The sequence below is a fragment of the Pecten maximus genome, chromosome 3 (assembly GCF_902652985.1).
Source record: "Pecten maximus chromosome 3, xPecMax1.1, whole genome shotgun sequence".
In the NCBI taxonomy this organism is placed as follows: Eukaryota; Metazoa; Mollusca; class Bivalvia; order Pectinida; family Pectinidae; genus Pecten; species Pecten maximus.
This window is the reverse complement of record NC_047017.1, coordinates 41,296,616-41,320,241: the sequence shown is the minus strand read 5'-3', so window position 1 is coordinate 41,320,241 and position 23,626 is coordinate 41,296,616. Positions and strand designations below refer to the sequence as shown.

Sequence of the window (23,626 nt, the reverse complement as noted above, 5' to 3'; positions counted from 1 at the left end):
ACAGTCTATCTACACTGAATGGAGATCAATACTTCTAACAGTCTATCTACACTGAATGGAGATCAATACTTCTAACAGTCTATCTACACTGAATGGAGATCAATACCTCTAACAGTCTATCTACACTGAATGGAGATCAATACCTCTAACAGTCTATCTACACTGAATGGAGATCAATACATCTAACAGTCTTTCTACACTGAAAGGAGATCAATACATCTCAGTCTATCTACACTGAATGGAGATCAATACCTCTCATAGTCTATCTACACTGAATGGAGATCAATACCTCTCATAGTCTATCTACACTGAATGGAGATCAATACCTCTAATAGTCTATCTACACTGAATGGAGATCAATACCTCTCATAGTTTATCTACACTGAATGGAGATCAGTACCTCTCATAGTTTATCTACACTGAATGGAGATCAATACCTCTCATAGTTTATCTACACTGAATGGAGATCAATACCTCTAACAGTCTATCTACACTGAATGGAGATCAGTACTTCTAACAGTCTATCTAAAATGAGGGGAGGTCTATATTTACACTAAATGGTAACCAGTTACCTTTTGGTATATTTGTTTACGTGATATGGTGATCATATTCAGTTGTTTGAAATCTATGCAATTATAGTGACTGGATATATTTAATTACCATGGTTACCTCACAGTCTATACATTCACAGTGGATGGTTACCATAGTTACCTCACGGTCTATACAGTTACAGTGGATGGTTACCAAAGTTACCTCACAGTCTATACATTTACAGTGACTGGTTACCATAGTTACCTCACAGTCTATACATTTACAGTGACTGGTTACCATAGTTACCTCACAGTCTATAAAGTTACAGTGGATGGTTACCATAGTTACCTCACAGTCTATACATTTACAGTGGATGCTTACCAAAGTTACCTCACAGTCTATAAAGTTACAGTGGATGGTTACCATAGTTACCTCACAGTCTATAAAGTTACAGTGGATGGTTACCATAGTTACCTCACAGTCTATACATTTACAGTGGATGGTTACCATAGTTACCTCACAGTCTATAAAGTTACAGTGAATGGTTACCATAGTTACCTCACATTCTATACATTTACAGTGGATGGTTGCCATAGTTACCTCACAGTCTATAAAGTAACAGTGAATGGTTACCATAGTTACCTCACAGTCTATACATTTTCAGTGGATGGTTACCATGGTTACCTCACAGTCTATACAATTTCAGTGGATGGTTACCATAGTTACCTCAGTCTATAAAGTTACAGTGGATGGTTACCATAGTTACCTCACAGTCTATACATTTATAGTGGATGGTTACCATAGTTACCTCACAGTCTATAAAGTTACAGTGAATGGTTACCATAGTTACCATAGTTACCTCACAGTCTATACATTTACAGTGGATGGTTACCATGGTTACCTCACAGTCTATACATTTTCAGTGGATGGTTACCATAGTTACCTCAGTCTATAAAGTTACAGTGGATGGTTACCATAGTTACCTCACAGTCTATACATTTACAGTGGATGGTTACCATAGTTACCTCACAGTCTATAAAGTTAAAGTGAATGGTTACCATAGTTACCTCACAGTCTATACATTTACAGGGGATGGTTACTATAGTTACCTCACAGTCTATAAAGTTACAGTGAATGGTTACTATAGTTACCTCACAGTCTATACATTTTCAGTGGATGGTTACCATGGTAACCTCACAGTCTATACATTTTCAGTGGATGGTTACCATAGTTACCTCACAGTCTATAAAGTTACAGTGGATGGTTACCATAGTTACCTCACAGTCTATACATTTTCAGTGGATGGTTACCATAGTTACCTCACAGTCTATAAAGTTCCAGTGGATGGTTACCATAGTTACCTCACAGTCTATACATTTACAGTGGATGGTTACCATAGTTACCTCTCAGTCTATACATTTACAGTGAATGGTTACCATAGTTACTCACAGTCTATATACAGCTACAGTGAATGGAACCATAGTTTCTTTATGGTCTATAGTACTAGTGACCACATTGTTATTTTAATCAATACACTTGACAGAGCATGCTTAATAAGAATGTGTTTTTATGGTCCATAACTTCAATAGTACATGATCACTTTGACCATGATATTAAGCTTTCAAATTGTAAAATGTCACATTGTGCTGACATCACAAAACTGAAATACATACTGGAGGTCCAGACACCAGAGTTATCAACATGTTGTTCTTAGTATATTAAAGAAACATTGATGATCTCTCATAAACAAAAGGCATCTTAATACAGAACAATCATATAATTATTTACCATTCTGGAATAATGCCTGATCCTTTGTCACAGGTTTGAAAGTCCTATAATTAGGATTACATAGCAAGTTGGTTTGTGAAATTACTACACTTACTTGCACAACCTTGACAGTACATATGATAACTACCTCATTGAAACATGTTACAACAATAATTGGAAAAAATAAGTTGACTTTGGCAGTCATCCAATTAAAAAAATCATTTTTTTAATGTGTAAGATGAACTTCATAACAACTTACAACAGGACCAATGGGCCTGTATCACTCATCTGCTTCTAATGAAGCTTATGATGCATATTGATAATAAATTATAATTACTTTTTTTCAAATATTCATTTAAACAAGTTTTGCAGTCCTTCATCCCAGCATGTTACTTGCTCAATATCATGACCCTGCATGGGCTTCTTGACATCTGAGTGCTGTGACCTGTTGTCTACCCAAGTAATCCCTTTAGTGTAGATAATACATGTACTGTAATATTTTTTATGATATACAAAAAGATAGTATTATCCTTACTGTGTAACTGTTAGCAATATAATATTTTCAAGTGAAAGAAAAACCACTGTGATCTTTTTAATTATATATATATATACTACACTTGATAACATTTTCAAGTTGTGATTTTTAGAGTACATTCTGTAGTTTAAAGTCAGTCATTGTACAATATTTGCTAACAGCCAAGTAACCTGCTCAAGAGACGGACAGACAAAACAGACAGGTGCACTGCACCACGACTCTCAGAATGTCTCCAATAATCAAATCTTCATGAAAACAGTTGTTAGTATTTCTTTGTCATATATATTATTTAAATCAATCTATTAGATTGAAACCATTCAAGTGTTGTGTGGTCATGTCATGTTTGTATTATTAAGGTTCCATTGCCAGTGTTTTAGACCTGCTGGCAATGATTGTATAGCCCATGGCCAATGAGTCACTCAATTAGATATTTCAGTTATTATCGCAAAGTACTCAAAGTTATATATCACTCATCCTCAGTATCATGCATTGCAGTTCACAATTTCCTTTAATAATATTTAGCTTTCTGGTTCTGAAGACGATTTAAATTATGTTACATTAACAACCAATTTTGACTTTCCTTTTTGGGCCCCACCCCTCTGTCTCAGAGGGAACAGACTTTTCGTGTAGCACTGCAGATCACTACAGTGCTTCTTACAAATCATATCATAGATTAGAGAATTTGAATCCATACATGAGAGACTAGTTACCTGGTTTAAGTTTAAGAAAACACATACCAATAAGCTTGTCATAGTTGACACCCTTTTCCGATTTACTAGACACCAACCAGGGGGTAACTTCATCTTCGTCGTCCTCCTCCTCCCCTGTAGCCTTATGCTCAGTGACTGGTACCTCTTCTGTCGAAGTCATACTTGATAGTGTAGTCAAGACACTACAGCGGGCCCCAGTATATACTGAGTAAATAGGCCACTTATATCTAACGCCATGTCATTCAGGAAATTCTAGGAAGAGCATTGCATCATTCTTTACTCAGAGTACATACATTTATCACTCACTGTGTCCCACACAAACCTGAGTACATACATTTATCACTCACTGTGTCCCACACAAACCTATGTGTCTGACATCACCTCTGGAAACACCTCAACAACTTTCATTTTCTAAACCATGAAAAATCCTAATCTGAAGTATAGTTATTTTGTGTAGTCTGTAAAAAATATACATGTACTTTCATTTTGTATATACTTTGTATTGCTCATATTGCTGGAACATTAATGCTAAGAATTTTTTAGGTATAGATATTTTGATGTCTGGCAAACATACCAGTTTACCTGCAGTACTTATTATATTAATTACTTAATTCAATAGAGCCATTCATTAACAATCAGTCAGTCATCACAACAAACCCTTAAGTATACACTTTGTATTGGGTATATGGCCATGGTTCATTGATATTTATAGAGCAATGTCATTCAGAAACAAATTTCTTGGAAGTACATTTGTATTATAGTATTGCATCATTGTTTTGTAGTACCTTACTCATCATGTGTGGATGTTACACATGCATACTCCATCAACTTTCACTTTCTGAATGATGAAATACATGTACTAATATTATGTACAGTCTATAAAATGATAACTTTCATTTTAGATACACTTTACATTACTCAGTGCTGGAGCAATGCCATATTTTTGGATACACTAATTTTTTGGCATACATATACCAGTATATTGGCAGTACTCATTTTATTCAATTAAGTCATTCCATAATAGTTTATTGTACAGCTACAATGTAAAGAATTAAATCACCATACAGTATTTGATAGATCCCTGGACAAAGCGACTGCACCCCACCCCTGAGAAAAATCCAAATATAAAGTGTGTGGTATTATAACCAACTGTTGTTTAAAGATCTGTGTCTGGTATACCTTGAAACCTGCCTCATTTTAGTTACTTAGCTGAGGCAATACTCTGTATCCTTAAGTTACATAGGTTAAAAAATAATGTCTACAATATACCATGGGGAAGATATTGGGTGTCACAGGTAAGCACTCCATCACAATAAGGCCTATAGATATCGATGTTTACAATCTTTGTTAAGTTTACATAAACATTTGTATGACCGGTTGTTGCATCATACAAACACACAATGAAGATACCGTAAGGCTCAAGATCAAACTTAAGGGCTGACTGTCTGCAATATTCACACGATATCAAACCACATGCATACATGATATCATGCACAAACATTTTGTCTAGACTAGAAAGGTTTGATCTATAGCTACATTAAAAAGTACATGTAACCTTCAACAGAGTTTTCTTTTTTCCAAGAATTCGGAATTTCTTATCAGCTTACCTTACATCATCATTCTGTTTTTTCTGAGAAGCTCTGGCCATGTTTACACAACCTTCACAAATCACACATGTACACACGAATCACAAATACTGGTTTTTCGTACAAAAATCATATCAATCACTGTCTAATGAAATACATGAACATTTAAATCAATGTCATGTAAATGTCATACAAAATAGGTACTGGGACCAGGCCAATAGAATCCAACTGTACAAAGGTTGTCAGGCCCATAGACTCTGACTATACAAAGGTTGTCAGGCCCATAGACTCCAACTGTACAAAGGTTGTCAGGCCTGTAGACTCCAACTGTACAAAGGTTGTCAGGCCCATAGACTCCGACTGTACAAAGGTTGTCAGGCCCATAGCCTCAGGCTGTACAAATGTTGTCAGGCCTGTAGACTCCGACTGTACAAAGGTTGTCAGGCCTGTAGACCCTGACTGTACAAATGTTGTCAGGCCGATAGACTCAGACTGTACAAATATTGTCAGGCCCATAGACTCCAACTGTACAAAGGTTGCCAGGCCTGTAGACTCTGACTGTACAAATGTTGTCAGGCCGATAGACTCAGACTGTACAAAGGTTGTCAGGCCCATAGACTCTGACTATACAAAGGTTGTCAGGCCCATAGACTCCGACTGTACAAATGTTGTCAGGCCCATAGACTCCAACTGTACAAATGTTGTCAGGCCCATGGACTCCGACTGTACTAAGGTTGTCAGGCCTGTAGACTCAGACTTTATAAAGACTGTCAGGCCTATAGACATAGACTATATAGAGTTTGTCAGGCATATCAACTCGGGCTGTATAGAAGGCTGCCAGGCCTGTAGACTCAGACTTTATAAAGACTTTCAGGCATATTGACTCAGGCTGTATATTTATAAATAGGTTGTCAGGCCTATAGACTCAGGCTGTATAAAGGTTGTCATGCCTACAGACAGTATAAAAATAGGTGCATGAAGTCATGAAATTCTCAATTTATAAAGTTATATATCACTCATCCTCAGTATCATGCATTGTAGTTCACAATTTCCTTTAATAATATTTAGCTTTCTGGTTCTGAAGACGATTCAAATTATGTTACATTAACAACCAATTTTGACTTCCTTTTTTGGGCCCCATCCCTCTGTCTCAGAGGGAACAGACTATTTTGGGCCCCATCCCTCTGTCTCAAGAGGGAACAGACTATTTTGGGCCCCATCCCTCTGTCTCAAGAGGGAACAGATTATTTTGGGCCCCATCTCTCTGTCAGAGGGAACAGACTATAAAGTAAAATCATACCAGTATTCAGTTCATGTTTCCCAAAGATTCTCCAGACCTTTTATCAAAATCGCTTTATCAATACAAAAGAAGAAATGTTTTCTTTTCGTGTAGCACTGCAGATCACTACAGTGCTTCTTACAAATCATATCATAGATTAGAGAATTTGAATCCATACATGAGAGACTAGTTACCTGGTTTAAGTTTAAGAAAACACATACAGTGGAACTTCGTTAACTCGAACTCGGATAACTCGAATACCCCGCTTAACTCGAAGTACCTCGCCGGTCCCGGCCGAATTCTCTCTTTATCTTAGTAAAAAAAACTCAGAAAATTCGAATTCGGATAACTCGAAAACTCGGATAATACGAAGTAAAAATTTGGTCCCAACAATAAAAATCCTACTTGAAATGTTCGAATAACTCGAAGTATAATTTTCGTCGATCGGTGGCAAACGACGACATTTTTTAAGAGCTAAATTCCGTTTGTAATACTGAACATATCGGCACTACTAACCTTCATGCTATTATAAGTGTTTCATAAATTCATAAAAGAAATTGTCGGTTGAATCTTATAACAACAAGTCTTGGTGATAAAAAGTACTGCTTTACTTACATCAGGTAATTTCCCAAGGCGGTCGCCGATATAAGTACACACGATAGTCAACAACTCATCTACCCGTTCGCTCAAGCGGAACTAATCTCTGACACACCGGTAGATCTACCCGGCTGATGTTTTTACAGGTGTAGAAATGACACAGTCACCGGCGCCTATTAAATCTTTAAACTGCTGAAACAATAGCGTAATTACTGCCGAGGTGTTCAGAGTACAACTGTAACGGTCAGTGCTGTCTATTAAATCGGATAAAACGGCAACTCAGTTACAGTAACATTTTATACGCACATGCGCAGCCCAACGTCCGGTGCTAATACACATGGAAATGGCGTGGTTATCAATAAAAAGTAAGTAGGCCGATCAAACAGTATTTTATATATATCCAATAAAAGGTAATGGTTCTGTTACGTTTTGTATGCAATCTGTGTTAAACTTAAACGGTTATTTGTTTTGACATTAATAACTTGTTATTTTGTCGAATTCCGTTTTATCGTTTACCTTTTGCAAACATGACTTGCACATCAGATCATTATTGAAGTGACTACGTGAAAGAAACTTTATCGTGACTGTATATCGGCAAAACTACACCAAATTACAAGTGACATAACGAAACATTACATATATATTTACATGTATTGACCAGTCTTCACACTAAACTGATGAGAGACAGAGCGAAGTTATACTGATTATATAATGTTGACAAATATTGACCAAACTTTTCACCAAAAAACGATAACTCGCTTAATTCGAACACTCGGATAACTCGAAGTTTTTTCGTGGTCCCGTCGACTTCGAGTTAACGAAGTTCCACTGTACCAATAAGCTTGTCATAGTTGACACCCTTTTCCGATTTACTTGGTTTAAACATATTTATTTGCCTTTGATTGGTTCATAATTATAGTGACAAATAGGATTTGGGCACAAGTTCTAAAACTTATCGAGGCCCTCTCCTGAACATACAGTACATCAAACGTTAACAGTGAATCATGGCTGCATATTAGCTATAAATAAATTTGTAAATACTTTACAGTGAATTAGAATTACAATTTCAATTTCAATTGGACCTTGTTATCTCGAGCTCTCCTGATTGCTAGAAATGGCACTGTATCTATTTTAATAATATACAGTGGACCCGCGATAATCCGGACGCCGATAGTACGGAAAACTCACAGTCCGGACGGAAAAGCATGGGAACGGATTTCCGTAACGTTATTTGTACTCACCAGTCCGGAAATTCGGATTCCGATTCCGGAAGCCCATTTTGGGAACGGAACGTACTTTTCATTAGTAAATTTCCCTCAATAATCCGGACGATTTTTTCACCACGAGGAGAAAAAAATGTCGGGGCAAGTCACCCGTGTCGACAGCGGTACAGACTATCGCTTGACACTGTGCGTAGTCATAGCGACCGCTGCCAGGTCATAGCCCCGGGTGTTTACCTGTGTTACAATGTGTAGCTTTTGTTTTTATAACGGTACATTGCTTTCTCTCTACGACCTAAATGTTACAGAATTTATGCACAAACATACAGTACGTGATACGATAATTAATCAATCTCAAATACATGTAATAAATGTATGATCGGTAATTAACATTTGTATTGGGTAAACACAAATATCGGCTTTGTAACACCGTTACGTGAAACGACAACTCATTGAAAGATGCACGTTATTAATTACATACACATTTACGTATTAAACAGTGATCACAAGAACTGGGTTGATTACACACAAATTAGTCAACAGTCGTTTGATACTTAACTAAGCGTCACATTGTTAAGTGAATACGGGTTTAATCATTATCGGACATCTTGGGTAGTTCTCGCTGGTGTCGCGTACTTTTAAATAGATAGCTTGGGGTTTCTGGTACGTAAAAATCATAAAAAAAAACATGGACTGACGGTAAGTTGTAAAATCCGGGTATTTTATTTAAGGTATTTAACGTTTGTAATTTCTACTTGTTTGTGAACCTCCGGGACGTGACATGTGTGTTGTTTGTAGGTCACATATGCCCGCTATAAATAAAACAACTTTCACTTTACATGTTCTTTTAAAAACATAGTTTATTTTTTACTTTCTACAAAACAAAACAAGAATCATATCAGAAACATAAGTATATTTATTGTTAAAAAGTCTGACAATTAGACGTGTTTATATGAAACGTCCCGGATTGTATATAATCAAGGGAGATAACTCTTACACGTCAATTTTTTGACCTGGTACACGAAATTCGGCAGTCCGGAAAACTCGTAATCCGGACGGTTTGGACTGGGAACGAAGGTGTTCGGATTATCGAGGGTCCACTGTAGACTCAATAATATTTAAGTTGTGTATTCAGTTTTTTAAGATTATACGTTGCTATATGATTTCCGAACAAATGATTCTTCCTGTTCGAGATAACAAAGTCCGACTGTTATTATTTGGATAAATAGCACTGTTGGAAAGGATTAGCAAAGGAGAAAAAGAAAGAAAAAAAAGAAAGAAAATAGTTAAAAACTGGTTGTTGACAGCTGTTTCAATGCTCAATTTTTAGCACAACATTTTTTACCTGGTTGCCACATGAATTGATTAAAATTTTAAAGTTGTATTTCTTAAGAAAGATGTTAAGGTGCTAAAAACGGTCTGTATCTTTAATGTATTTGCATACGTAGTTAAAAATCTCATTATTCAGGACTTCAGACAGATTTGGGTTTCCCCACAAGAAGGTATTTATATCATATAACAAAAAGTCTGAAAGATTTAAACTTCTGAGATTGTTTAGTAATTGATTTCTAGATAGTGTATATAATGGGCAAGAATAGAAGAAATGAAAATTGTTTTCAGTATCTCCGCATGAACACAACGGATCGTTAGTTAAGTTGACCCTAAATAGATCATCCTGGAGAATACTGCATTTGTTTCTAGGTCTTGTGTGTAAAATTGTGAGTTTCCTGTCTCCCATAGTGAGAAATTTTGGAGTTAAGATTATATCAGGTTTTATTTGATTTTTGAAGGCAACAAGAGAGTTAGTGGATTTTAATTTGGGGGCAAGGGAATTCCATTGGGATATAGAAGAGGGTATAAATGATTTCCTAAATAATTCGGTCCTACATCTTGGGATTTTAAAGTCGTTCAAGTTTCAATGGAATATGCAGATGCTACAGAGCGCAAGTTTGGTAAAAGATCTGAAAGATAATTTGGTGTCATATTGTTTTGAATGCGAAATATAGTTGATAGTTTTAATTGTTTACGACGTTCTGATAGTAGTTCCCAACCTGTTTCATAATATAAAGATTGTCTTGATGCATAAACAGGTAAACCTGTGACTATTCGAGCGGCCAATAACTAAACTTTTTCAAGTTTCTCTGAGTCCTGAAGAGAGCAACCGTCCCAAACTACAGATGCGTATTCTAAAAGAGGACGGATATATGTTTTATAGAGTATTGATAATGAAAATCTGGACACTGTGTATTTAAGTTTTTTTTAGTAAGATTATTTTTTTTATAAGCTGATTTGGCAATGCAATCGATGTGGTAAGACCAACTACCATCACTTGAGAAATTGAGCCCTAGGTTTTTATGGTGTTGAATAAATGACAAGCTGACATTTTGAAAAACAATATCTGGCATTTGTGAGTTTCGTCTTTTTGAGAAAAGGATAGCATTTGTTTTTTCAGCATTAAATCTCATCAACCATTTTTTAGACCAATTTTCTAATATTAACATATGACTAATAAAGGCTTCAATCTCCTGAGTAGATCGGGATGACTTACTCAGTGAGGTATCATCAGCGAAAAGTCTACTGATCCTATCATATTTTCGGCAATATCGTTTACATAAATTAAAACAAGAGGCCCATGGGGCCTGTATCGCTCACCTGGTTGGATTTGACCAAATGTCAAAATAATGTTCATGTTCAATTTATTCATACACATACTCTCTAAGGGACTGAAAGACCCTATGGATTATTTTTACAACCTAATTGTGTTTGAAGAAACTAAGTCCCTTAGGGTGGGGAAAGACCCTTGGGCCTCTTAGACTCCGCCCCTCAGGCCCCTGGGTGTTCAGAGTAAAATTTATACAAACTCTGTTCCCCTCCCCCCAAGGATGTTCCTAATCTGAACTTGAAGTAAAGTTACTTTGTGTAGTCTGTAAAAAATATACATGTACTTTCATTTTGTATATACTTTGTATTGCTCATATTGCTGGAACAATGCTAAGAATTTTTTAGGTATAGATATTTTGATGTCTGGCAAACATACCAGTTTACCTGCAGTACTTATTATATTAATTACTTAATTCAATAGAGCCATTCATTAACAATCAGTCAATCATCATGCCCAGAGTACATACATTTATCACTCACTGTTTGTCCCACACAAACATACGTCGTCGTCTGACCACTCATAGGAGCATGAAGTCATGAAATTCTCAATTTTGGTAAAGCACCTTAAGAACCTACCATCGATGAAGAGTGTTTGATTCCACCATATCTAAGAGTAGAGAACAAGATTTTTGAAGTTTTAGTCAATTTGACCATTTCTGCCCTGCCCATCAGGCCCCTGGGGGTGGGGACCATATAATTCACAATTTTGGTTGACATTTTAAATTAGCCATAGAAGCTTCCTGTCAAATATTCAATTTGGTTCAGCGGTTTTGGAGAAGTCGTCGAAAATGTAAATTGTTTACGGAAGATGGACAAAAGACTATTAGAATTGGTCACTTGAGACTTCGTCTCAGATGACCTTAAAACTGTGAATTGGAGAAGCACACAAGACATTGCAGTATATAATATCACTAGTTTTTAACACCAAGATTAATGTACCCAAAAATTAAAGTTTATGTAGCCTTTTTGGTGGGTTGGGAAAATCCATTACACAATCTGAGAATCCAAGCTAAATGCAAAATTTTTAATTTCCTTGAAATACCTTAAAGACAGTCTGAATTGAAGGCAGTTACCCTGATTTCAGCAATCGAGGTTATAATACCCTGTATTACAAAGATTCGTCCCCATGACACTGTCCTGAGTGTCCTCCCATGTAGATAGAGTACGGTACCGGTCATACCTATCAGTTTTTCATGATCAATGCCTGCTTGAGACTTGACCTCAACAGTATATGGAGTCACGATATCATCATCCACATGACTGTCCTGATGTTCATGTCCAGTTACTAATTACAGTTTTCCCTCCAACTGGTCTTCTTCCTCCGTCATAGGTATATCAGACATAGCTATCAAAGCCACATTCAAAGATAAGTGAATATAAGCCAAAAGATAGCTTTGTGTGTATATATATATATATATATAATAAAACTTGTAGATACTTTGTGTATCGATTAAATAGTTAGCGAAACACAACAGTTGTCGTGTTGAATTTATATTTTTAAACTATATATATATATATGCATATGACTGTCATGTACCCAGGGTATATATGCATATGGTAACAATGATTCATTTATGATAACAATGATTGTATTCTATATTTATATTTTGAAGGTTTTTCTATTTTCTTTTTGTTTTCAAGGAAAGACAAAGATTTCTCTCAACACTCAATACAGTAGCACAACTTAAGCAAAAATTATTTCAAAACTTTTTATTTTTAGCCAGATTTCCCAGAGTACCTATCATTTCATTTATATAATAAATGTACAATGCAGAAGATTGGTACAATGTATTGGTTTTGAGTTCTATATTGTTCGCATTTTGTATTCGGGCATCTAGCAGTTATTCTGGTTTGAGTGGGGACTGCTTGCATTCATTTTGGGGAAAAAGTTGGTGAATTGGAAAGGAAATTTTCAGAATGAAACGACTCTTTTATGGAATTAAGTTTAGATATGAAATAATTTCAACAAGAAAAAGAGTGTGTTATCACAGCTCAAACTTACATAGATCCAATAAAGATCATTCATTGGTGCATGTGAGTACCAACTTCCCAGGTTCCTATTGAGGATTTCTTGTTTATCATTCATATATGGGTATCCCACTTTAAGTCTGAGCAGATTTAGACAGCTAAAGGTTTTCAACCCATTTGTACATTAAGATGTTATGGGTTCAACTGTATGGTTTACGATCACCTTCTAGCTTCATATATACTTGAGGGCATTTCCTCCAGCTTGATCAGTAGAACAATGCTTGTGGCAAGCATGGCAAGGAACTGTCAGGTTTGACCCTTAATATGGTTGAGGCACACATTCTCGCTTTCCTGTGACATTATATTAATTACCATATCCAATTAAAGTTGCTAGGCCATTACCGGTAGACTTTTAATGTTTTCATTGAACCAGAAGAAAATGCATGCAGCATGGTTGTAAAGCCTAAATACTTACTGACAAGTTTATCATAATCTACGCCTTTTTGTGAAGAACTCGACACATTCCACGGATTGACAACATCATCGGACCCATTTCCTTCATCCATGGACAATTTGGCAAGTTTCTCTGCATCTGTGGCCATTTTTGTAAGTCCTAGTCTAGATCACTGATTTCCGATATTTGATTTCTTCTATTAAAGCGAAACAATCTCCAATTATATTTCAGTTTTTCGTTGTACCACTTTCGAATACGTCTATATCATGTTTATAAACTAAGCAGTAGACACTAATTTGCCGGTCCAATATTGCAGCTTTCGGTTTCTCACGTGTTGCATCACCACGTCTAATTATTTTGCAACGCGACCATTGATTGGTCGGAAAATATATATTTTGTGCGGGGCTACAATATGTCAGCGCCCTTGTAATTCGTGTGTTTAGTTTCCTCTTGCACCTCGATTGGAGTATTGAAGTTTGGCAATACTGGTTCGTACACTATATACAGCACATCACCTTCTACTCAACGGAAAAGGTTTTAGGAGGAAACAAGAAAAAAACGTTGTTGCAAATTTAAAGTGCTGAATTATGTTTCAAAGAAAATAATCTTTTTTCATTGACACAACACGTACGGAATGTACAATGAATGCCTTACTTGAATATGGAAGCGGCACTGATGACGATGATGACAGTGATGAAAAAGAGGATACTGGAGAAGAAAAACGGACGCAACCAGAGAAAGTATGCGACTTCTTCAACTTCGACTCAGTGGTGGAATGTGATGACTACCAGCCGAAAACGAAAGTTTTAAAAAGAGAATTTACGTTATCATCAGGTCTGTCTGTCGAAATGCCTGTCGAAGAATTCTGGGAATCTGTTTCTGCAGATGATATAAAGCTGGTCTCAGAAAGGAAACCATCAAAGTCATGTTACATTTCAAAAGAGTGCAAAGCAAAGCAAACATTTGGTAACGTTAGAGGTTCACACGAAACCTTCAACAACCAAAATAGAAGCGACTTGGAATCTAAAATGCATGGTGTTAAAAAGGAAGTTCCAACACAGTGCATGCATTCACATTTAGTTAGAACAAAGGCTCTTTCAGAAATTGATGAACAAACAAGAATTTTCAAACATGTTGGAGAAGGTACTTTAGACAAGCAACAGGTTTACTCAGGACAAGATCAAGTTGAAGATAAACATGTGAGAATAAATGCTGATAATCACATCAACCACAGAAAATTGCTTTACCTGCATTCTAAAATCAAACCTCATCTAAATAGAAAAATGTTCTTTAAGATACCAAACAATAGAGAACAAAACATTACAGGCCATTTCAGGTCCAGTGAACAGAGTAAAATGGAACAATCCAATGTATAGTCATTTACTTATGTCTGTCTCAATGGATGGCACAGTCAAGTTGTGGAACTTCTGGTCCAGCTTAGACCATTGTGTCCAGACAGTCAGCGTTCATACAAAGGCAGTGAAAGATGCTTGCTGGAGCCAATCTGGGAAAGAAATTATTTCCTGCGGCTATGATAAAGTGGCAATCATATCAGATGTTGATAGAGGTATAGATTTCTTAGACTACAAAATGTACCTACTAGTACATTGTACATGTATACAATATTACTTTGAATCTTTCCAAAGCAGAATACAAATTAGTTAACACTTAATTGTGTCTCGTGCATAACACTTAATTCAGATACCACCATGACTATGTACCGTACTTTGCAATATTTTGGTTGTGGTCATATTTTGGTTTATTTTGGCACCTGGCAGTAAAGTCTTAACATTTAACAAACCATATTATAACATTGTCAGTATAAAATAACCAAACATCGATTCCCGATGCACCATTTTCCAGCTTAGTAATTAGGTAATGTGGCTTTATTTCCATGAAAACTACATAGGACCCGGCTCTTTATCAGCATGTTTGCATAAAATGTGCAGGTTTTTTTTTCAGTTTTCAATAAAAGCCAGGATGTTGCTTACAATTGTATAAAAAGAAAAAAAAAGGAAACAGATTGTTAGCTAACCTGGTCCGCAGGACCAGTGAGTTTATGCCATGACCGAGCATCTGTCATCTGTCCACTTTTCCTTTAAATCACTACTTGTCATAAAGGATTGCATGGATTTTGACCAAAGCTGGTCTGAAGCATTTTTGGGGGAAATGGAACAAATTTTATATAAATTGAGGGATGGGGCCCATTAGTGGCAAGTCCTTTAAATTGCTACTTGTCTTGAAAGAAGAAATGGATTTTGACTTTGAGGAAGAGAAACAAATTGTGCATAAATGGTGATTTTGGTCCCACGTGCAGCAGAAGGGGTGGAGCCCCATATGGGAAATAGAGCTATTTCCTTAAGTTGCTACGAGGCATGAACAAGAAAATGAAATTTCCCCAAATTTGCTTCCTTAGGGGAAGAGAAACAAATTCCATAACTTATATAAATGGTGAGCAATACAGGCCCTCTTAGACATCTTCATTCTTGTTACAAATACTTTTCTTCTTTATAACATAGGTAAACAATTGGCGATTTTTCGACATGAAAACTATGTGAATTGTGTAAAGTGTCACCCAGATAATACCAACGTGTTTGTGTCTGGATCCTATAACATACTACAAGCCTGGGACAAACGGACACCGGACCAACCTGTGCGGGAGTTCATCTACAAGGACAGCACTGGGCAGGTAGATGTTCTTCAGAAGTCCAGACTACCATTTAATCAGTGTCAGTACTACTGAAGTATGTAGATATACCCCTTAAGTATAGGTCAATGAGAAAGTCATTGGGTACATTGTTAATCTATCACATTTGGAACGAGACCAAGCTTTCAATCACCAATATTCAAGCCTTGCAGAATTCATAACTCCAATAGCTCATCATTCATGAATTAAAAGTCGTTTCTAGATCAACGTTACATAATCTTGTATTCATATAGATTATTGCGAAGGATTTGATTTTGCGATTGATTTTCCTTAGATGAGTCTAGACCAAAAAAATTAACGAAATTTGCATGAAGTCCTGCACCAGAAGTGAACTTAACTATTCATTTTCAAATGAAATACTTATTTATGATCAAAATGACTAGTTACAATGTATAGCAACTTTATTTACATTTTTTGACTGGTGATACACAGATTTCTTACATTTGCATTAAGATTGAAAGCATGCAATGTAAGTTAGACAAAAGACTGTATACAGATGCTATGTATTATTTATTAAATGTAAACAAAACACAATACTCACCACTGACAACATCATATAAACAAGTCGTCAGATATATTGATTATTATATTCCCTTTTTAGGTCCAAGATGTAATATTTTCAGCAGATGGGAGCAGTATATTCTCTAGCTGTGATTTACTGAGTCGTGACTCCGCAGATAGGAATGTGATGGCCTGGGACTTCAGAAGTGGAGTGGTTCTGTCCAACCAGATATACCAGGTAAAAAATCCCTCCCTTTGTCTCATTAGATAGGTAATATATACCTCCCTTTGTCTCAGTAAACCAGGTAACATTTACCTCTTGTTGTTTCAATAAACCAGGTAAAAATTCCCTCCCTTTGTCTTAATAGATAAACAAGGTAAATATTACCTCTCAATAAACCAGGTAACATTTACCTCTCATTGTCTAAAAAGATGAACCATGTAACAATTACCTCCCTTTACCTAAATATATCAACCAGGTAATAATTACCTCCCTTTGTCTCAATAAATAAACCAGATAACAGTTACCTCCCATTGTATTAATAGATAATCCAGGTAACAATTACCTCCCTTTGTCTCAATAAACCAGGTAATAATTACCTCCCATTGTCTCAATAGATAAACTAGGTAACAACTACCTCCCTTTGTCTAAATTAACCAGGTAATAATTTTCCCCCATTGTCTCAATAGATAACCAGGCAACAATTAACTCCAATTGTCTCATTATAGAACTAGGTAATAATAACCTCCCTTTGTCTTTATAAACCAGGTAATAATTATCTCCCTTTGTCTCAATAAATCATGAAACAATAACCTTGATAAACCACACTCGTCACATCTTGTCCGATCCCGTACCTACATCTAACATTTGATGAATGGTACCGGAATCGGCCGAGGTTAGCCGAATGGATAAACCATGTAATAATTATCTCCCTTTGTCTCAATAAACCAGGTAACAATTACCTCCCTTTGTCTCAATAAACCAGGTGATAATTACCTCCCTTTGTCTCAATAGATAAACTAGGTAATAATTATCTCCCTTTGTCTCAATAAACCAGGTAATAATTACCTCCCTTTGTCTCAATAGATAAACTAGGTAATAATTATCTCCCTTTGTCTCAATAAAGCAGGTAATATTAACCTCCCTTTGTCTTTATAAACCAGCATATACCGGTAGTTATTGTGGTCCATAAGATACTGATGGCAACTGTTATCTCACTTCATGGATGATGTACAGATTATATATATATATGGATGATATAAGATACAAATGGACATCTATATATTTTCACGGAGATCAATCAGTCTATCAAGAGACAATTTAGGTTAGCAATTGCACTTCCTCATATGTCTGTGGTCAGTCAATCTCATGAAATATTTGAAATCTAATCATATTCACATGGTGACTAATTATGTACATTATTTATTCTTATCTTGGACTGGTATTGATTTCTTTGAAATTATGACATAAAGTTGTTCCTTTGAAAGACATTTTTGATTCGACTATTTTTGGAATAGTTTTGTAAGCTCCTTGTTTATTCCTGATACTTGAATCTTGTCTGAAAATCTCCTAGAGTTTTTTTGACCAATTACTTTGAAACTGTTAGGTTATCATGATATCAAGTTGTGTTTAATGAGTTGAAGACAAACTAATGATTACTTGTATTCCATAAACTGTTGAAAATTAACATTCTTTTTGTAGTGAAAGGTAAGCCATCTCACTAATCATAAATTGATGCAAATCTTATTTCAATGCATCATTTAGCATATAACATTGACATTTGATGGGTGTGTCTTTCGGCCCTGAGGTACAACACTATGACATTTGATGGGTGTGTCTTTCGGCCCTGAGGTACAACACTAAAAAAAAAATATGACATTTGATGGGTGCGTCTTTCGGCCCTGTGGTACTCTTCTTGGCTGTATACTTATCATTGGTCTACAATATATGACAATTAGGAACAATACATTTTAAAATACCTGGCTACAAGGTATTTAAAGGTGGAAGGGTCTTTTAAATTCTCCTATACATCATACTGTATGCATGTGATAATAAAATGCAATGAAGCTACATAATGTCCATGCTACTATGTCCTTGAAACTCTCTCAGGAAAGATACAGCTGTACAAGGCTCAAGCTACACCCGACAGAGGGCCACTTTCTAGCTCAAACAAATGGAGACTACATTGCAATCTTCTCCACACAGAAGCCCTACAAACTCAACAAGGCCAAACGCTTTCAGGGTCACAAGGTAATTACACAATAGTTCTCTTGAAATTCAACAAAAAACAAATGAATTTATTTTCGCAGTAACCATTGTGCATTCAGAAATAACAGGGTATTTTTAAGTAATGTTTGTGAGACCTGTTGAAATTATGTATTAGCTTTTGTCAAATAATTATTGCCAAGGGGAGTAAATGATAATATCATATTGTGTTGATCTGGTTTCTACATTTAAAAAACCACTTGTGATTATTTCTATATCGGAATTCAAATATGGTCCGAACTTCTGATGTGTAGTGTTTTATTCTTACTGCTATAAACAAGTCTACAATAGCAATGCATAGATCATATTCCAAGACTCCTTGTCACAGAGAGCCCATGTAGATCCACTAGATAACCCTATCCACTAACTCGTCTGTTACAGGGACTTGGCTATGCTGTTGGATTTGACGTGTCTGTAGAAGGGTCACTGGTGGCAAGTGGCAGTGCTGATGGCAATATTTATTTTTACAATTACCATACTGGACGTCTTCTCCGCACTCTGACCACAGATCTGGACGTCTGTACAGATGTCGCCCTACATCCTGTATTGCCCAGCACTGTGGCATGTTGTGGATGGAACGGGCATGTAAAGGTATGGAGGTGACCTTTACAGTCCAATACGTAGAAAAATGAATTACCTTTACTTACAGATGTGAAAGAGAGAGTATAGGGTTTGGAAAGGAAACTGACATATAAAATAAGAATCATTTTGGATGCAATGGACAAACATTAGCGTTGAAGTGACTTCTGTTGACCAACATAATGTTGTGAATGGAATGGACAAAATCAGGTCTGGAGACCACTAATGCATGTGTTGTGCCCAGAAGGGCACTCATAATCACCAACACATTTTAACTTGTACCTGTCAACTCTAATTTGGATGGTGCGTTATTCTGCAAGATTCTGTTAGAATTGTTGCACCTTGAATATCTCTTCTGCTATGTATCAATACATATTGAAAAGTAAGAGTGCACATCTAAATCAATAAAAACTCCAATACAGAATAAGATATGGATGAAATGTTTATTGATGTATGTTAGAAAAGCGTAAAAACACAATACCCATCAACACAAAACATATACTCTGTGTAGCACTACCGTAAATATGCTGAGTTTGTGTACAAATAAATATTCAAACAAAATATTTTCATAAAATAAAATTGTATGATAAGCAAAAACAAACTGATTTATTCAAAACAAATAACAATAAATAAAAGTCTGTCTATCAACAAAATATCAGAAATTACTCTCATCATACTTTACTACTGACAATGAGGAGTTCAAACATAGCGCCTTGGTGGTTATATTGCTGGGATGTTTGGTTCAAATGTTTATATTTACAGATGTTTACATTAAGGGTATAAACAAAGTCATTTACAGTCATGGCTGAACAAAACGTATTCATTTAAGCATACTCAAGGTTTTGAGATAAAAACATTGACTACCAGTCGCTTGTTTCCACAACCTACATATGTACTTAAGATGAAATAGGCGGTATTTCACCGACATGTACAACAATGTACACAAAGTCTGATATGATACAGACAATAATGAATTGGTTTGTAAATGTTTCAGGACATGAACTGTATGTTGCATCAGGTAAATCTTTAATTCACTGCTTCACAAATTCATATGATACAGAAAATAATGAATTGGTTTGTAATGTTTCAGGATATGAACTTGTATGTCACATCAGGTAAATCTTTCACTGCTTCACAAATTCATGATACAGATGTAACTTGACTTATTTAAGCAGTAGCAGAAACTTATATTTCAAATACATTTTAATTCATATATTTATGTACCATCTGAGTAATTAATAACAAAACTGATTTTAGTTTCTTTTAGCAGTTGCATGAGATTGTGTATGTAAAGTAAAGTAAATCATTCACTGCTACAGATATTCATATAAAATGGAAATCAACAAAACGACATTGTGACCTGGGAGACATTTCAAACTTAAAATGTGAAGTAGGCAGTGGTAGTTAGTCTGAAAAGATATACATGTACAATGCATTTCTCCGACAATATACCTGCAATCTTTATTTGAAATCAAAATGTTTTGAAGCAGCACTTTAGATAATCATACAATTGAAAGATCACAACACATAAATCAGTAAAATCACCCAACAAACTGATATACATGCAATTGTATGATTTGAACTTTTGTGGCAATGTACTAACATTTTTGTAGAAAAAATGGGTCGGGGTGGGGTATTCATTTCCAATAAATAACACATACAATATCATTTGACTGCATACAAGATGAACTTAATACTATGACAGACTTTACATTGGGATATCTTGAAGGACAGATTTTTCTGTCTTTCTTAAATGATTCAGTCTCTGTTAATGTTGGGCAACCAAACTCATGCTGTGTATTTGTGACATGGGTATCTAGTTTTATGGCAGAACCGACTGTTCTCCTTCATAACAAACCCTAAATAGATGTTCTCGTCATGACCAGACCCTAGAAATCCTTTTGTTTTTTGTAAACCTGTTGTTTTGGTCCAGGTACTCAGAATTCCAGAACACTTGTGATATCTTGTAACTTATTAATTAATGTCAATAAAATAAACATGACATTCAATTGATTTGTTGAATAAGCTAAATATCAAGAACTTTGTATGCCAAACTTAATCCAGTATCATATACAAATAAAAATTAATGTCAACACTTATCGAGGGGTGGTTTGTTTGTCTTTTATGGTATGGAAATTTTAAAACCATTTGTCACAGGATATCGGAACATAGCATGTATGGTATCACACAAAGTTTGATACAAGGGCCAAAATATTTTTAATAACCAAGATATGCACATTTGGAAATAAAAAAACAACAGAATGTGACCGATACAATCAACCGTAATCTGCTTAACAGCTGAGGCAGTTGTAAGGCATTAAAGTAACACACTACTTATAATCATCTTCATTACAATTGCAGCTTGCCCAATTAATGTTGCGTGATAAGATCAGTCACAAAAACTTGTATGCAGAAGAAAACTAATATGCACAAATGAACATGTTTTTCAAAATAAATCTTATTATCACTTCTAACATAGAATCTGTATCTGCTAGAACAAATATTTACAGGTAGAGCATAGCAATTTATATGACCAAAGTTACTGGTTAAACACAATATGTTACATACATAATGTATACTATTTCTATGAGCTAGATATCATACAGTAACGCTGACCTGTCATTGGACAGTATAAGTGATATCATTTTATTTAAATACTGCCTCTACACACCAGAAAACATACAAATCATTAAGCAAATCAATATATTCCTTATAAGCAGGGGTTGTCACCATGATAAACATATATGTTGTAATACAATCTGATTGTCCAAGGGAGATAATCCATCCTACTTGAAATGTTCAAATAACTCGAAGTATAATTTTCGTCGATCGGTGGCAAACGCAGACATTTTTTAAGAGCTAAATTCCGTTTGTAATACTGAACATATCGGCACTACTAACCTACATGCTATTATAAGTGTTTCATAAATTCATAAAAGAAATTGTCGGTTGAATCTTATAACAACAAGTCTTGGTGATAAAAAGTACTGCTACAGGTAATTTCCCAAGGCGGTCGCCGATATCAGTACACACGATAGTCAACAACTCATCTACCCGTTCGCTCAAGCGGAACTAATCTCTGACACACCGGTAGATCTACCCGGCTGATGTTTTTACAGGTGTAGAAATGACACAGTCACCGGCGCCTATTAAATCTTTAAACTGCTGAAACAATAGCGTAATTACTGCCGAGGTGTTCAGAGTACAAAACGCCAACTCAGTTTCAGTAACATTTTATACGCACATGCGCAGCCCAACTTCCGGTGCTAATACACATGGAAATGGCGTGGTTATGAATAAAAAGTAAGTAGGCCGATCAAACAGTATTTTATATATGTCCAATTAAAGGTAATGGTTCTGTTACGTTTTGTATGTAATCTGTGTTAAACTTAAACGGTTATTTGTTTTGACATTAATAACTTGTTATTTTGTCGAATTCCGTTTTATCGTATACCTTTTGCAAACATGACTTGCACATCAGATCGTTATTGAAGTGACTAAGTGAAAGAAACTTTATCGTGACTGTATATCGGCAAAACTACACCAAATTGCAAGTGAAATAACGAAACATTACATATATATTTGCATGTATTGACCAGTCTTCACACTAAACTGATGAGCGACAGAGCGAAGTTATAATGATTATATAATGTTGACCAAACTTTTCACCAAAAACGATAACTCGCTTAATTCGAACACTAGGATCACTCGAAGTTTTTTCGTGGTCCCGTCGACTTCGAGTTAACGAAGTTCCACTGTAGTTTATTCCAGTGTTATTATTTTTAACACAAATTTCACATTTCAACTGATACAGTTGTACCATATGGTGTAGATCCAGTCAACATATCACACAATATTTTTTTTTTAATTTTCTTTGTGTAAATATATCCTTAAATCCAAATAGATCTTGTATTTTAATCTTTCACTTTTATAATTTTGTTGTCATCATTGAACTTAACATGCTGGTGCTAGGCAGATTTTATTACATTACAATGCACTTGAATAGTAAATATGCACGATGTTTGCTAAGCAGGTCTCTTTCAACAACATAACTATGACAGACATTCATAGACAACAAGTAACACAGACAATACAAACCTTACACTATTTGGGTAAAACATTGGGACCTGGCTTCTTAACACTACAGGAGACACTAATACACACATGTAAACTACACAGACAAACGATGCTACTGTATAATGAATTACACCAACAGGTACTGAATATATAGTAAGACACACCCTGCCATCTAACTAATGATAAGT

The 23,626-nt window shown here is 35.6% G+C and overlaps 2 protein-coding genes across 3 annotated transcripts in view; one reads left to right on the top strand and one right to left on the bottom strand.

The window, feature by feature from the left end:
* Positions 1-13,638, bottom strand: part of LOC117324197 (tryptophan--tRNA ligase, cytoplasmic-like) — a 32,800-nt gene extending 19,162 nt beyond the window's left edge. Inside the window, exon 1 of one of the 2 annotated variants that reach the window (XM_033879939.1) lies at positions 13,330-13,638. In XM_033879939.1, coding sequence (XP_033735830.1) covers positions 13,330-13,456 — 127 coding nt within the window. In that variant the 5' untranslated portion in view covers positions 13,457-13,638. Of the gene's footprint in view, positions 1-3,570; positions 3,768-13,329 lie in introns of those variants that run through there. The other variant, XM_033879938.1, reaches the window with a different exon arrangement.
* A 104-nt stretch (positions 13,639-13,742) lies between these two features.
* Positions 13,743-21,460, top strand: LOC117324196 (WD repeat-containing protein 25-like). The gene is given in 6 exon segments (XM_033879937.1): positions 13,743-14,618; positions 14,620-14,875; positions 15,828-15,997; positions 16,617-16,754; positions 18,627-18,767; positions 19,164-21,460. Coding segments are annotated over 6 exon segments (1,596 nt in total). The 5' UTR covers positions 13,743-13,949; the 3' UTR covers positions 19,386-21,460.
* Positions 21,461-23,626: the final 2,166 nt, after the last annotated feature.